At 40.0% G+C, this 13,333-nt stretch overlaps 5 protein-coding genes across 5 annotated transcripts; 1 reads left to right on the top strand and 4 right to left on the bottom strand.

Moving 5' to 3' along the window:
* Positions 1–11: 11 nt before the first annotated feature.
* On the bottom strand, positions 12–767 carry BATDEDRAFT_11594 (uncharacterized protein; the record flags this gene model as incomplete). The annotated part of the gene is made up of 1 exon (XM_006678812.1): positions 12–767. A coding segment is annotated over one exon (756 nt), but the record flags the coding sequence as incomplete, so codon positions are not given.
* A 2,869-nt stretch (positions 768–3,636) lies between these two features.
* BATDEDRAFT_35056 (uncharacterized protein) lies at positions 3,637–4,645 on the bottom strand (the record flags this gene model as incomplete). The annotated part of the gene is made up of 2 exons (XM_006679029.1): positions 4,620–4,645; positions 3,637–4,461 (listed from the first exon to the last, which is right to left on the bottom strand). A coding segment is annotated over exon 2 (729 nt), but the record flags the coding sequence as incomplete, so codon positions are not given.
* Positions 4,646–5,990: 1,345 nt separating this feature from the next.
* Positions 5,991–6,511, bottom strand: BATDEDRAFT_7305 (negative cofactor 2 transcription regulator complex subunit BUR6; the record flags this gene model as incomplete). The annotated part of the gene is made up of 3 exons (XM_006678774.1): positions 5,991–6,111; positions 6,209–6,302; positions 6,439–6,511. Coding segments are annotated over 3 exons (288 nt in total), but the record flags the coding sequence as incomplete, so codon positions are not given.
* A 550-nt stretch (positions 6,512–7,061) lies between these two features.
* BATDEDRAFT_35055 (uncharacterized protein) lies at positions 7,062–9,724 on the bottom strand (the record flags this gene model as incomplete). Its single annotated transcript, XM_006679028.1, has 1 exon — positions 7,062–9,724. One exon carries the CDS (start codon positions 9,722–9,724, stop codon positions 7,181–7,183), a length of 2,544 nt encoding a protein of 847 aa, XP_006679091.1. The 3' UTR covers positions 7,062–7,180.
* Positions 9,725–10,120: 396 nt separating this feature from the next.
* BATDEDRAFT_88849 (uncharacterized protein) lies at positions 10,121–12,952 on the top strand (the record flags this gene model as incomplete). The annotated part of the gene is made up of 8 exons (XM_006679182.1): positions 10,121–10,624; positions 10,722–10,906; positions 10,996–11,333; positions 11,413–11,600; positions 11,680–11,889; positions 11,962–12,233; positions 12,296–12,359; positions 12,443–12,952. The coding sequence occupies 8 exons, from the start codon at positions 10,121–10,123 to the stop codon at positions 12,950–12,952; spliced, it is 2,271 nt and encodes a 756-aa protein (XP_006679245.1).
* Between the last annotated feature and the right edge of the window lie 381 nt (positions 12,953–13,333).

The following is a 13,333-nucleotide window of genomic DNA, read 5'->3' as shown; positions in this document are numbered from 1 at the left end:
TTATTGGCACGCAGATCAATCACGTCCAAAATCATAAACTCCACTCGAGACGAAAGTCCTTGTCGTTTAGAGATCTGCTTCAAACCTTGCATATACTCATTCATACTCTTGACAGATGTAGAATCATTTTTGGACACGGTGCTGCTCTCGTACTCGAGTGCCTTGCCGACAGTGGTTATAAGCTTGCAAAGTGACTCGAGCTCTTCTTCATCAGGCTCGCCTTTACTGGGCCACATGAGTCCCTCGATGCACCGTCGAATGATGTTAATGGCTATGACTTTGTTGGGAGTCATGTACAACTCACCAATAAACTTGATATTTCCAAGTGACCGACGTTTGATTTTGGCAATCTCGTAGTCTTCATCTGCAATGCGTTGACGCTCTTCAGAAGTTAGATTTTCAATATTTCGACGCTTCTCTGCTCGCTCTGCTTGCAGTGACTGATCAGTAATTGCCCATTTTTGTTGAGACTCAAACTCTTGTTGGCATGATTTCACAATTCCACGACGGAACTCGTTAAATTTATGTGCCTTGTTCATCCATAATTGCACACTAGGAAGACGATTTAACAAAAAGTCGCACAATTTGGCATACATGGGTGCAAATGTAGATTGATCCAGCGCTTTTTCATATATAAGTGAAACAATTGCATCAATTATTTCCTGATTGTCAAATCCAATATTTAGGATCTTTTCAGACAACTTTTCAAAGTTTTCAATTGTCAGTTTGTTGAGCAGACCCTGTGCCTTGCGCAATGTAACTTCCATTTGTGACAACTCTTCCTTGGTAGGAGGAGCCCATGCATCTTTGCTTTTTTCATATGGAACAAAGTCTGCGGGTGGAGACTCTTGGGGTGTAGCACCATGGTAAGAATTGCGATGCTCACGACCATGATGATCGCGTCCATACCCATCACGATTGTGATTATGGTGGGATCGAGGTGGAAGCTGTGAGTTGCGACCTGATGACAACTGGCGACTCATGGAATGGCCACTGTTGGACGATTGACGAGACAATTGTGGTGGAGCAGGTGAATACATCTGTCCCTTTCCAGCATTTGACTGTGTGCGATTATATCGGTTTGTGCTGCTACCACGAGAGTCAGAGCTTGATTCTTGGCGTTGAAGACCAATACCACCGCTACTGCTATTAGAGCGACTAAATGACAGTGAGTTGGATTTGCGCATGCCATCAAAAGCAGACATGTCTAGCCCAGCTGGAATTGTCTTGACAAACATAAGACTCATTAATGCAGCTACCGAGTACCTGCGATCTCCAGATGCCAAGTCTGGCATCTCTACACCTTCTGGATATTTAATGTTGCTATTATCCGTCAATTTAGTTGCAGCATTAAAGTCGGTAGGCTGGCGTTTGGGCTTTGCTGGTTCATGAGTTTCCTCCACAACCTCACCTTCCTCTTTTTCAGTTGCGTCATCTGTGACGGGTGTAGTCGCTGTGACGGAAGTGATTTCCGCTGCTTTTGCTGCAGGAGGAGTGGTTTTGGCTGATGTAGGTGCCAACGGAGGTCGAGGTGGCAAAGCAGAGCAATTTGTAGAACTCTTGATTGGCTTGATATCTACACCATCTGATTTTAACGCCGAGGCAGGGACTGGAGAAACAATAGGAATACACGTAGTTGTTTTAACTGGTTTGGTATCTACATGCGTTGATTTAGGTGCTGAAGTAGAAGTTGAAGAAACAATTGGAATGACTTTGGGAACAACAGGAGATACAGTTTTGGATACAGGCGCGGTAGAAGGCTCGACGGCCTTTTTTGTAACTAAATTTTCCTTGACAATTGGAGCTTTTTTAACAATTGGAGTCTCTTTTGATACTAAATCTTCCTTTACAACTGGCGTTTCTTTTACAACTGGTGTTTCTTTTACAACTGGTGTTTCTTTGATAATTGGAGTATCTTTAACAACTGGTGTTTCTTTAATCACAGCAGAACCAGTTTCCTGAGCCTTGACACGACGTGACGGTGACACCGATCGCTCCTTGGTAGAAACAGCTACAGCAGTCTTGGGCTCTACCACAGTTACAGGGATTTCAGCTGTCTTGACTAAATCAACTTTTTTGGAAATCTCTGGTGTAGCCGTGGCAGTAGCTGCATTGACAGGTACAAAAGCAACTGGAGTGGCTACAGATTTGGTGGGTGACATGATCGATGGTCCTATAGTAATTGGCTTGCCAGTGACAGGATCCTTGATGACAAGCTTTTTATATTCAGGCTTTACAATAGGAACAGTTGCAGAATCAGGCTTTTTGATCTGAATGACTGCTGATGCAGGTTTGTGCAGCGTGGCAATCGTGGTTGGAATGATGGCTGCATTAGCTGTCACGGACGCAGGAACTCCAGCATTTTCTGTCAAAGAGCCTGACGTGACTCCAGAGCTGGATGAAGATGACAAAGTAGGACCAACACTGACCACTTCCTTTGTATTAGGATCGACAATTTGAATGGCTTTGGACTTGCTGGGTGATGGAGATACAAGTTTCACACCTGCCAAAGTAGTTGGCGGTGTTGTGATTGGAAGGCCTGGCATGGTTCCTGAGCTTATTGGTGCTGGACCATGTGAGCCTGGCTGTACGTACATTGGATTGTATGCGAACGGATTGTACGCAGGATAGAATTGGTTTTGATACTGTGGCATGTACTGGTAAGGCATCGTACCGTTGGATGGGTGGGGTACCATTCCTGGTACCATATTTGCAGATCCTTGTCCAGGTATAAACTGCATATTAGGAACATAGCCGTTTGGATGCATCTGCATGGGTGTCAACGATGATGGCTGATGTGGACCCATCATGTGTGTTTGCTGCTGGCCCATGTGGCCCATTTGTGGGTATCCTGGCACACCTCCTGTAGGTGATCGCATCTGACGATTATTCTGTTGATAATGTGGAGCATTGCCTCGATATGTCTGTTGTCCAGAAGCTTGATTACGTGGTGCAAAAAATGCTCCAGATTGCTGATATTGCTGAGCACCTGTAGTCTGATGTGTATGTGTAGATGATGACTGTGATGTCGCAGGTTTGACAGCATTATCAACAGCTGTTGTCATAACAGGTTCTGTTTGAGCAACAACTGGTTTAGCTGCCAACGATGCTTTGGCTGGCAAATCAGATTCAACCACTTTAGCAGTGGATTCAGAAGCTGTGGTGTGATGTACAGATGCGTCAACCTTTGTTGTTGCCTGTGACTATCAATGGTTTTAAACAGTTAACTATTGCTCATGTGTTGGTATCAACTGGCATTTCATCATCACATACACGAACCTGTGACTGTGCCGAATTGACAATTTTATTACCGACATCAAATGATCCAAATTTAGGTTTGGTTTCAGTAGAGACTGCAGTACGATCTAATAGCATATCGAGTGAGTATTCAATGCATGAATCATGTAAAACAAACGATTGAATACAATCATTGCAGTCGCAATCTCGAATAAACTCGTGTATAGTATTCAACCAACTTACTTTGTGGTTGCTGTGGCACATTGCGGAATTGAACTGCAGATGAGTCGCTGAGTTGGTCATGTATGATATTTGAATGACATTACATCGTGTAAATCATTTTCATGGCTGTTAGTATTGTACCAATCATTCTACTAGTACAAGAATCAATTTACTCACGTTGATCCGGCTGCTGAAAAAGCCTCACTAGTTTGTGGTTTACGAGGCACAGAGGAGCCAGATGACACGGTGCGAGATGCAGACACACTTCCAGTGGGTGCCTTTTTTGATTTCTGAATGCCAGGTTCAGCCATTAAACTAGATCCTGAACGAGCTATAGATGCAAATGAAACGCAACCAGTTTTGGATGGGATCGTTGATATGACGGCAAGCGGTACAGTTCCAAATGTGAGGTGGGTAGTTGAGGCTGTAGATGGAATCTGATGAGTAGAAACCGATGCAGCTGTTGGTTTTTTTGGCAGCTGCTTGACATGTGTAGATGCAGCATTTTGCGGTGCATCAGACAGAGATTGTGTCATTGGATTGGGTACAGAATGTGATGGTGCATATGTAGACGATGTTACAGGTGCAGTATGATTCTGCTGGTTGTGATGGTGATGACGATTGGTATTGTTGTGCTGATGCTTACCACGAGTCCCTCTTCCAGATCCGACATGAAATCCGGCGTGTGATTGTCCACTGACAGCAGTAGGCACAGCTGCAGTCGTGCCAGTGTCTTTTTTATCATTCACATCAGACACTGCGGTTGATGGTTTTTTGGCAGTCTGAGCATAGCTAATCTTGGATGGTATTGCCTGTGATGATTCAGTAGTATTAGATCCAGTACTACCCGTAGCAGATGTGTGCTGATGGACTGCCGTATGTTGCTGCTTTGCAGTATGGGAAGGCATGATGACAGATAGTGTCAATCTTGGTTTGCAGTAGACTCAATGAACAATAATATTGATATTCCAACAGTGGATTGATAGCAGCACTGGCAGAAATCTATCAATGCAAGGATTATCAAGTTGTATAAGATATTCATGGCAGTTTAGTTGGTTGAGATTGTAAATGGCTGGGGTATGACATGCATTTATTGACACTCTTGACTCTACTATTATAATACACTCGACACAATATCCTAACCATGCAGCTTCATTTACCTTTAGTTTCTGCAGTAATAACTGCGAATGTCTGGCCTGAATTCACGGGAAAAAGAAAAAATATATTTTTTGATTTGAATCGACAAAACTTGAATTACAAGACGTGATGATTGTCTATAATAATCATCGAGTAAATTATTCATAATAATAATCACAATAAGTTGTTTATAATTGCTTTCTTCCATTTTTATTCTCTCCCGGCTTTCGTATTATATAATCAAGCTGCAAACTCAACAAATGTTCATTCGTGATGGCAATTGCTTTATAATTTGATTATACAAGCAACTTTGTACAATAGTTTTATATTGGCGTTTTCTTACTACAAATCAACTCTTTTTATTTCTACTGGTCAACCACACTCTTAACCACATTTACCAATCAAGTCAAGTACTATAAAAAATATTTATTACTAGTCATCTAGTTGCTATAATACAAAATATCTCTACAGTGAAAACAGCTGATAGTAGTAGCAGACTTGACATCCACCTTTAATCAGCACAATCACACTGCATACCACCTCTTGAAAAATAGAGGCATGAGAGTCAAGAGTGATCTTGATTGCTATTTGGTCAAGGGTAAGGTCGGAAGAGCAATGTTGTTTTGTTTCCAAAACGCTCAACTAACCACAATACTCGCCATTAAGTACAAAGAAGTAAAGAAAATTCAAAACTGATCTGCTTTTATTCACATAAAATTGGTCATTAAATAAGGGTGTTGATACAAACTGTCCGTTTTATGATGATTTCCACCATATTTATTGAAATTGTCTTTTGAGCTTTAATTCATTCGAGTTTCTTGATGATTGGCATGTAGAGTTGCATTCCTAAACTATGCAATCTTTATTTCTTGACTTGGAACGCGAACATATTTGATATGCTTTAAAACACAAGAGATGAGTTTGACAATATCTCTGTTGTAATGCTTCAATTTGGTGATTGTACACTATACAAGTATGTTAAAAGAGGAAAAACAGGTTTAAAACTATAGTCTGTATTATATGATGGTTGTTTGAAAGAATTAAAAATGTCTCCAAAAAGTAACCAATTTCTGATAGGTATGCATGCATAGCGAGTACCTAACCACTATCTATCCCAAAGATACACAGTACTTCATTTTACGTGAATACTACTGATTTAAATCTAGTTTGAGGCACATTTCTGTGTAAAAATAGTTGCAGTTCAAGTATAATGCTATTAGATTGGTCATAGCAGGTCATTTATTCAACTCTTGTCTAGATTCATAAAACAATAATAATGAATTTGTGTTTTATTGCACATGTTGGACTTCTTGATTAGATCCTTCGTGCACAACAGCAGATGCTGCAGATCCTGCAGATGCTCCTCCACGTTTTCCCTGCCCTCTTCCTCGACCACGACCTTTTCCACGAACAGGCTCTGCTCCTGTATCTGTGGGTTCATCAATTGGATCTGCAATATTTTCTACAAGATCCTTGAGGAAATCGAACTTTTCTTGACTCACAATGGTTCTCTTGCTAACAAGTCGAGCATTCAGACATACGCAGACGATTAAAAATTGTCAGAACATCTAGATCAACACAGTGGATTTTAAAAGGGTATTGGATAGCTTACACATGTGCTGATGTCATCTTTTTTGCATTTCTAGCCTTGGTTTCTACAAGTGTGGCCTCGACCATGCTGGAAAGAAAGCATTCCAGCGCTTTAGCTAGTATAGAAAATGAAAACAATGTCAGTCATGCAAAGGCAATGGGGTTAAAGCTGACCGAGTTGGTCAGTAAAAACTGAGCCAGACATGGTCTACCAACATCGCCAAGAATGTGAAAATGTTCAATACCACTTACATATTAATAAAGGAGTGACTTGTGCAACCTTGCCGACATCATCATCTGAGCGCATAATCTTCTTGATTCTAGCCTGAAAATAAAGTAGAATCAATACGTTATTATAAATGGGATACTCTAGCTCAAATGCATTGTTTAAAGCCATCCTGGATATGCAATGCCATGATGGACTTGGTAATTGCAACAACAGCAGTAAATCACTCAATAAAAAGGCGAGGATTGGAAATGAAACGGAAATTCATCAAGCAATTGAAACATACTGCTGGGAATTTTGTAGAGAGTTTTTTCATGGTGAATAGTATTTCGCTTTAGATGAGCAAGAGTGATGCTAGGTGAGCTGGACAGTTGATATTAGTAGATTGAGGATCAGAATGCAATTTGGCGAAATACAACAAAATGCTATTTTGGCGAATTTCAAATTTGGCCATTCGTGCCTGATCTTTTATCTACGACTCGATGTGTTATGAATCTGCTGCTTGTTGCATCAATGTAAAGACTTGTATTTTATATATCAAACCCAAACACATCATAAATTGTGACAGTATACATCTATCATGACTTTTGGCAAATGATCAAAATCAGCACATTTTTAAATATAAAATGCATACAAGCCAAAAGACATGAACGAGAAATCATTGTTTATTTGGTTTAACAAGTAAATCTATAAAGATTGAATAGAAAGGTACTTGGGATAAACGGTATCATAAAGATACAATCCAGTCGATATATACAAGGTTTATTATCAAGCATTGGCCACCTTGCAGATTTTATTGATGAAGCGATCTAACAAACCATGTAGATCCTTGAGCAACATGGCACAAACAACTGAATCATAAAACTGCATGATTTTACGTAATTTGGATCGAACATGGTACGTATCCTGAACAGAGAGAGGAGGATACTGTGCATGTTTTGAATTTGGCGATATAGGATTGATGGGATCAGAATCAGTAGTTTGAGCCAAAGTAGTAACCCGCTCAACCCATTGTAATAAGATTTGCCTTGATTCGTTTAGAAAACGAGACATGGTTTCAGAATAAACTAAAAGTGATGCGGATCCCTTGGATGCACCAGCATTAAGAGTGGAAGATGCAGAAGCCATCGATATATTGTTGGTGCTTATGGATAAAATGCCACTGGGATTAGACGATGTACTATTCGAGGTTGTTGTAGCTGATATAGATTTGCTTGAACCGCTGCTACCTCTTTCTTTGACGCTTTTAAACTTTTCCAATGATTTTTGAAACTTGTGACTCCATGACAACAAGCGATCTCGACTGGGATTGGGTTGTGTCGTCGAGGGATCCAGAGTCGAGTGAGATGCATGAGAATCCAAAAACATGGAGCTAGATCGACCGTCGTCATCAGAAGATAGATATTTGAGTTTTTTAAGTAGTTGTGTTCGCACAACATCAATGGCAAACTCATATTCTTCGACAGCCTTGTTAAAATTAGAGATACTCGAGATTTCTGGATCATTTTGTTGAGCAGCACGAAGACGATCAAGCGGTACAAAAAGTTGATTAAATGTATTGCATTTCATATCGATAAATGCGATTTTTCCTCTTGGTTGAGTCCAAACATCAGATGGGACGTATAAATGATTTGTTAGAAATCCTCCATGGGACATGCTTTTAGCGAGTCGTTGCATGATTTGTAGAGGTCGTAGCAGTGGGTCATTAAGCAAGGGATCAGGCACAGAAGTGTGTGATAGATCCTGACGCATAACATTGAGAAATGCAATTTCAAATGAAGGAGAGTGAGAAGGTGGATCCAAGGAAACTGGGATAGCAGCGAATGGTGGTTTAACTAGAGGATGAGAGTATGAAGTGGTGACATCGATGGGCAATGTGGCAATCAGAGTGTTGACTCTTGCAATATATTGATCGCGAATATGCATGATGGCATGTTTATCATCGGCAGAAACACTCCACAACGACTTTTCAGTAGTCTGCGAGGTTTGTAATATTCCACCGAAACTGGAAGTTTTATTCAATCCTAGATCTTGAGTAGCACGCCGTCTATGTGGTCGTGTACAAGGAGCTCTAAGTAGTCGCTCTACTTGCGATACACAGACCAAGATATCGGTGAGATTTCCAATGACAATGAGATACCTTTCCAAAGCAAGTTTATGAAGCTGTTGATTGTCTGCACGTACAGCCTCGTCAGAAAGCTGGAGTGCCAACATCAATGACCGTTTAAGTGGGTCAGGATGTTCGTATGGAGCAGAGTTCATGCGCAGAGCCTTTTTTGATACGAATGTGTGGTCGTTTAGTTGAGGAGGAGCATGATGCTGAGTGGGGAATGAATTCAAATTTGGAGATGAATGATTGTGAGGATCATTAAACTGATGTGAGAATGATTTGCGAGATGGACGAGTAGACTGAGTTGCAGATGCTTCATGGGTTTTGCTAGATCTACGACGAGTTCTTTGAATTGGATGGTCAAGAGTTGGACTAGTGGGTGGAATTGCTATGTTTCCAGGTTGATTCTGCTCATGAATAGCAGACGAATTGGGTTGATCCAACATCCATGCTGGAATATCTGTAAGTTGAATTGAATCCAATTCTGAGATGGATGGACCAGGAAATGACTGTCGAGTAGCTTGTCGATCCTCTTTAAAAGATGAGCCATTATACAAGACTCTGTTTTCATAAGATTGACTGACAGGATATCCAGCAGATTGGTCTGAAGAACGAGTTCTGAGTGGTGAATGCTGCATGGTGGTGGTTGGTTGAAGCATATTCGTGGTTGAAGCCCCACTACCGCCTGTACTACTGCGTCGAGTGCCAATTGCTTTGGATGGGTCAGCAAGCAAATGCTGCCCATGCGATGCTGTTCTATCACAAGCATTGATGCTATGGTTGGAAGACATGCTAATCTGTTCATTATTGCTGATAGTACTGCAGTTTCCTATATCGCTATCATTGCTTGCATGTAAGCTCTTGTTGATATCAGGACTGTTGGATAGAAATGCATGATTGCTGGGATTAAAACTTGTGGTTTCTTGAACAGCAGCAAGAAGCCAGCCTTTTGACAAAGGCTGAGGCAACTCTAAAGAAGGTTGTAGTCTTGGATCGGCAGACTTGGAAGCACCTTCATTAGACTGTGTGTAAGTAGAATGCAATGGCAATAGAAGCTGGTCGAGTTTCTGCTGACGGTCTGTCTGAGAAGATGCCGTATTTTGAGTAGAATGAAGTCTCTGATAACAAGTATCATCAAAGTCTGTATCCAGAGTCGATGTCAATCCATCCGTTGTATGATTCAATGGCTTGTAGTTATCCATGAATAATATAATAGTTGATAAAGCTGAACCGACGCGACTGGAGTTCACTTGTTGAATCGACAAGTGATGAATATCACTTTAAAATCATGGATTATTACTATTATTTATTATTATTACTATTTAAAATCATGGATTATTACCATTTGAAATCAGGTATTACCATTTGAAATCAGGTATTACCATTTGAAATCACCTATTATTACCATTTAAAACCACCTATTATTACCATTTAAATCACCTATTATCACTATTTGAAATCATTCATCATTCATCTACTCAATCTTATCATGTATAATTATATTCTTAATATATACAGTTTGATTCCTTAAATTTAATATTTTATAAAATGAATTTCAACTTTTACTTTTACATATCAACTGCGCTGTCCATTTCCCAATGGGGTCCATGGACATCATTCAAACAAATACTGCCAATAATGTACTTAAAAAACCTTCTACAAAGCAGAAAAAGGCTCAATCACAGACCAATTCAAAGACTGGTCAAACCATTGACTTGGATGCAGATGCCATGTCTGATGTTGAAAGTTCTGCCATGATGACTACGGTCGATAGCAGTGCAACTGCCATGAAATCTGCTGCTGTTCCAATGATATGGCGCAATGTCATCCAATCTGTACGAATTACTATTCCTTTGAATCTGCCAAATACCGAACTCAATCTGTTCAACTATCCTGAACTGGTTCGACGGCATTCTGAAAAGGTGCAATCTGAATCAGTATCCACTGCATCTGGTTGCAATCCTACACATGAGTCTGTGCAGTGCGTTTCTCCTATATCTTCAACTGTTCTCTTGCAGGATTTAGTGCCTGCTGTCGATACCACTACTGCGTCCGTTCCAACTAAAGGTCTCGGAACTTCTTCCAAAAAGACTGTCGAAAAGGTATTTCATGATTGCTTCAAAAGGATTGAGCCGTCAATCCACTCTGTAACGCTGCTTGATGTCTACTCGTTGCTCAATCCAAACTTTATTTCTTTAGAGCAAAAAACCTGTTAAAAAAACTACCAATGTTGCCGACGCAGAGTGCAATTACGACTTGGAAGACGACTTTATTGACGATAGCGAAATGTTTACCGATGCCATGGAGGGCGTCGAGGAAGTACCAGAGTGGGATTTTGGATATTTTGTTTGGCATGGATCTGTAGAAAACTTTTTTGACGAGCAGTACGTTATAGTTGTATCGTGTCATGTATACTTGTTTAAATCTCTAGATCATGCTGGTTTAATTAACTGGATTTAAAATACATTACTAGAAAACTTAAACCCAAACAACCTAAAAACAAGGAACGTCCTGGATCAAGTGTCGCATCTGCAATCGTTACACGGAAAGAATTTCCTAAAGATGCACCAGCTACCACTACAGAAAAACCAACTCCTAAACAAACCAAACCTGGTGTATCTGCAAAATCTGCAGGTGATGCTACTGCCAATACACCCGTGACAAAATCTAATAAATCTACTGCAAAATCTACCACTGCTTCCACTGACGAATCCTCTGCAAAATCTACTAATAAATCTACTGCAAAATCTACCGTCGCTTCCACTGACGAATCCTCTACAAAATCTTCTCCAACACATGATACACTCAAAGGTAACAGTTGAACTCGATCCTTTTCAAATTTGAGTTTATGCTTATTTATTGTTTTGCTTGATCTGATGCTTTGCTACAGGTTCTTCCAAGAAATCATCTGCAGTTTCTGCATCCAAGAATAGCGAAAACAAGGGATCTAAATCTGACGCTGCCAGTTTATCTGCTCCATCCGCTGCAAAAATACATGCACATGAATCAAACTTTAAATCCTCTTTTTCTACCCCTACTCCTGTCTCAAACGGAGCTTCAAAAATGGTTATAGACGAAGTAAATAGACTATGCAATTTCAACCTATTTATACGTTGTCATTCAGATATTAATTCTTTTTACCATTTTCTGGATTTAGGATGGGTTTCCTGCATCGGTTGTAGAAAAAATTAAAAATATTCAAACTATAGCAGCATCCAAAACATTTCAGGACAAGAATCAATTTCCAGGAAGTCTTGTTGCTCCGCTGCGAGATTGTGTTTGGGAGGCAATGGAACATCAGATTCATGATACCCCATTGTATAATCGATTGGCATCCATTCTGCCTTATAACGTTACAATTTTAAAGGTAGTTCAAATTTGACTTGAGATGTGGGCTGTAATCAAGAATACATTGTTTGACAAGTAATGCGGAGTTTAGAAAATTGTAGTCAAGCTTATTTTCCCCGAGAGATTACGAGTCGTCAAAGAGCAAGTACGAAACCTATATACTACTATGAAAAACAGTATCGAAGCTTCAGTTACAGCTCAACGAAAAGCTGATGAGAATGCTTTATCCCAATCTTCTCAAGCACCTTCCAACGTTGACGATGATAGCAAACCCAAGTTTAAATGGGAAGATGAGATTCGTGTCCTAATGTGGAATATATTATGTTTTGAATGGGAACTGGCAGACTTGGATAATATCAGCAAGTAGGTCTATGAATGTGAGTGTGTGAGTTGGTCATTTATATCTAACTTTTTTGTATGACTAGCACGTTAAACAATGAGAAACCACGGTTTATTGAAAGCACTGTGCGTCGAGCTGTATATGGAAAGGTGAGTTGAATTACCCAATCTAATCATCTGCTTAAATATTGATTTATTCTATTATCGTGTTGCCTCGACTTTGTTATTTTTAGATGTGTTCATTTTGGCCCAATTCATGGATGGACACAAACTTGCTTTCCCGCGAATACAGTCAATGGAAAAAGCGAGTGCATCGTTTATGTGCACGAGCAGATGTAGGAGAAGACATTGAAGTAGCAGGATTAAAAGTACGGCGTGATCCATTTGCAAGACCGACTTACAATCGCAAAAGTTTGATCAAAGGAGGCACACCTCAATCACCTCAATCTGCACAAACTTTACAACAATCTGCAACTCAACCACCGCCTTCAACGCCCACACCTGGTTCAGGACACGAATCCCTTTCATTATCAGTCCTGTCAAATGAAAAACAAACTGATACGGTTGCTGATTCATCCACTTTGACTACCGTTTCACCATCCGACAAGGCATCACAGAGCGTATCCAACCATTTTAAACAACTTGGTACAGGGTCAAATGATCGCAAACGGTCATGGCCCGAAACACATTCTGTAGATGGCAAGAAATCAAAAACACTATCGGATGTCATTGTGCTGGAATAATAGTAATAAACCATAAATTGCTCGTCTTGAATTTAGAATTAGTTTAAACCACCTTGTCATCAAACTCATCACCACTTGTATTTCATTTTACGTAAAAATGATTGTACAACGTATTGAACAAGTAAACAGTCAATTTGCTAGTTTTTTAATGATTGACATCAAAACTGTTTGTATCCTTGATTGACAATATTGTTCAACGCAACCTCTGAAATACAATGCATAATCTGACAACTGTACATTGTATACTTACCAAACACCATTCGATTCAAACCACAGTTTGATTGTGTGCATTGTATGGACACGATGTGTATTGAACTAAACATGCGTAGAGGAACCATCCATGTCTAGTAGGAAAACAACCATTTCATCATTGTTTATTCC

The sequence above is a fragment of the Batrachochytrium dendrobatidis genome (genome assembly GCF_000203795.2).
Source record: "Batrachochytrium dendrobatidis JAM81 unplaced genomic scaffold BATDEscaffold_6, whole genome shotgun sequence".
Lineage (NCBI taxonomy): Eukaryota > Fungi > Chytridiomycota > Chytridiomycetes > Rhizophydiales > Batrachochytrium > Batrachochytrium dendrobatidis.
Note: the sequence above shows the minus strand (reverse complement) of the source record. Positions and strands in the feature narration are given on the sequence as shown.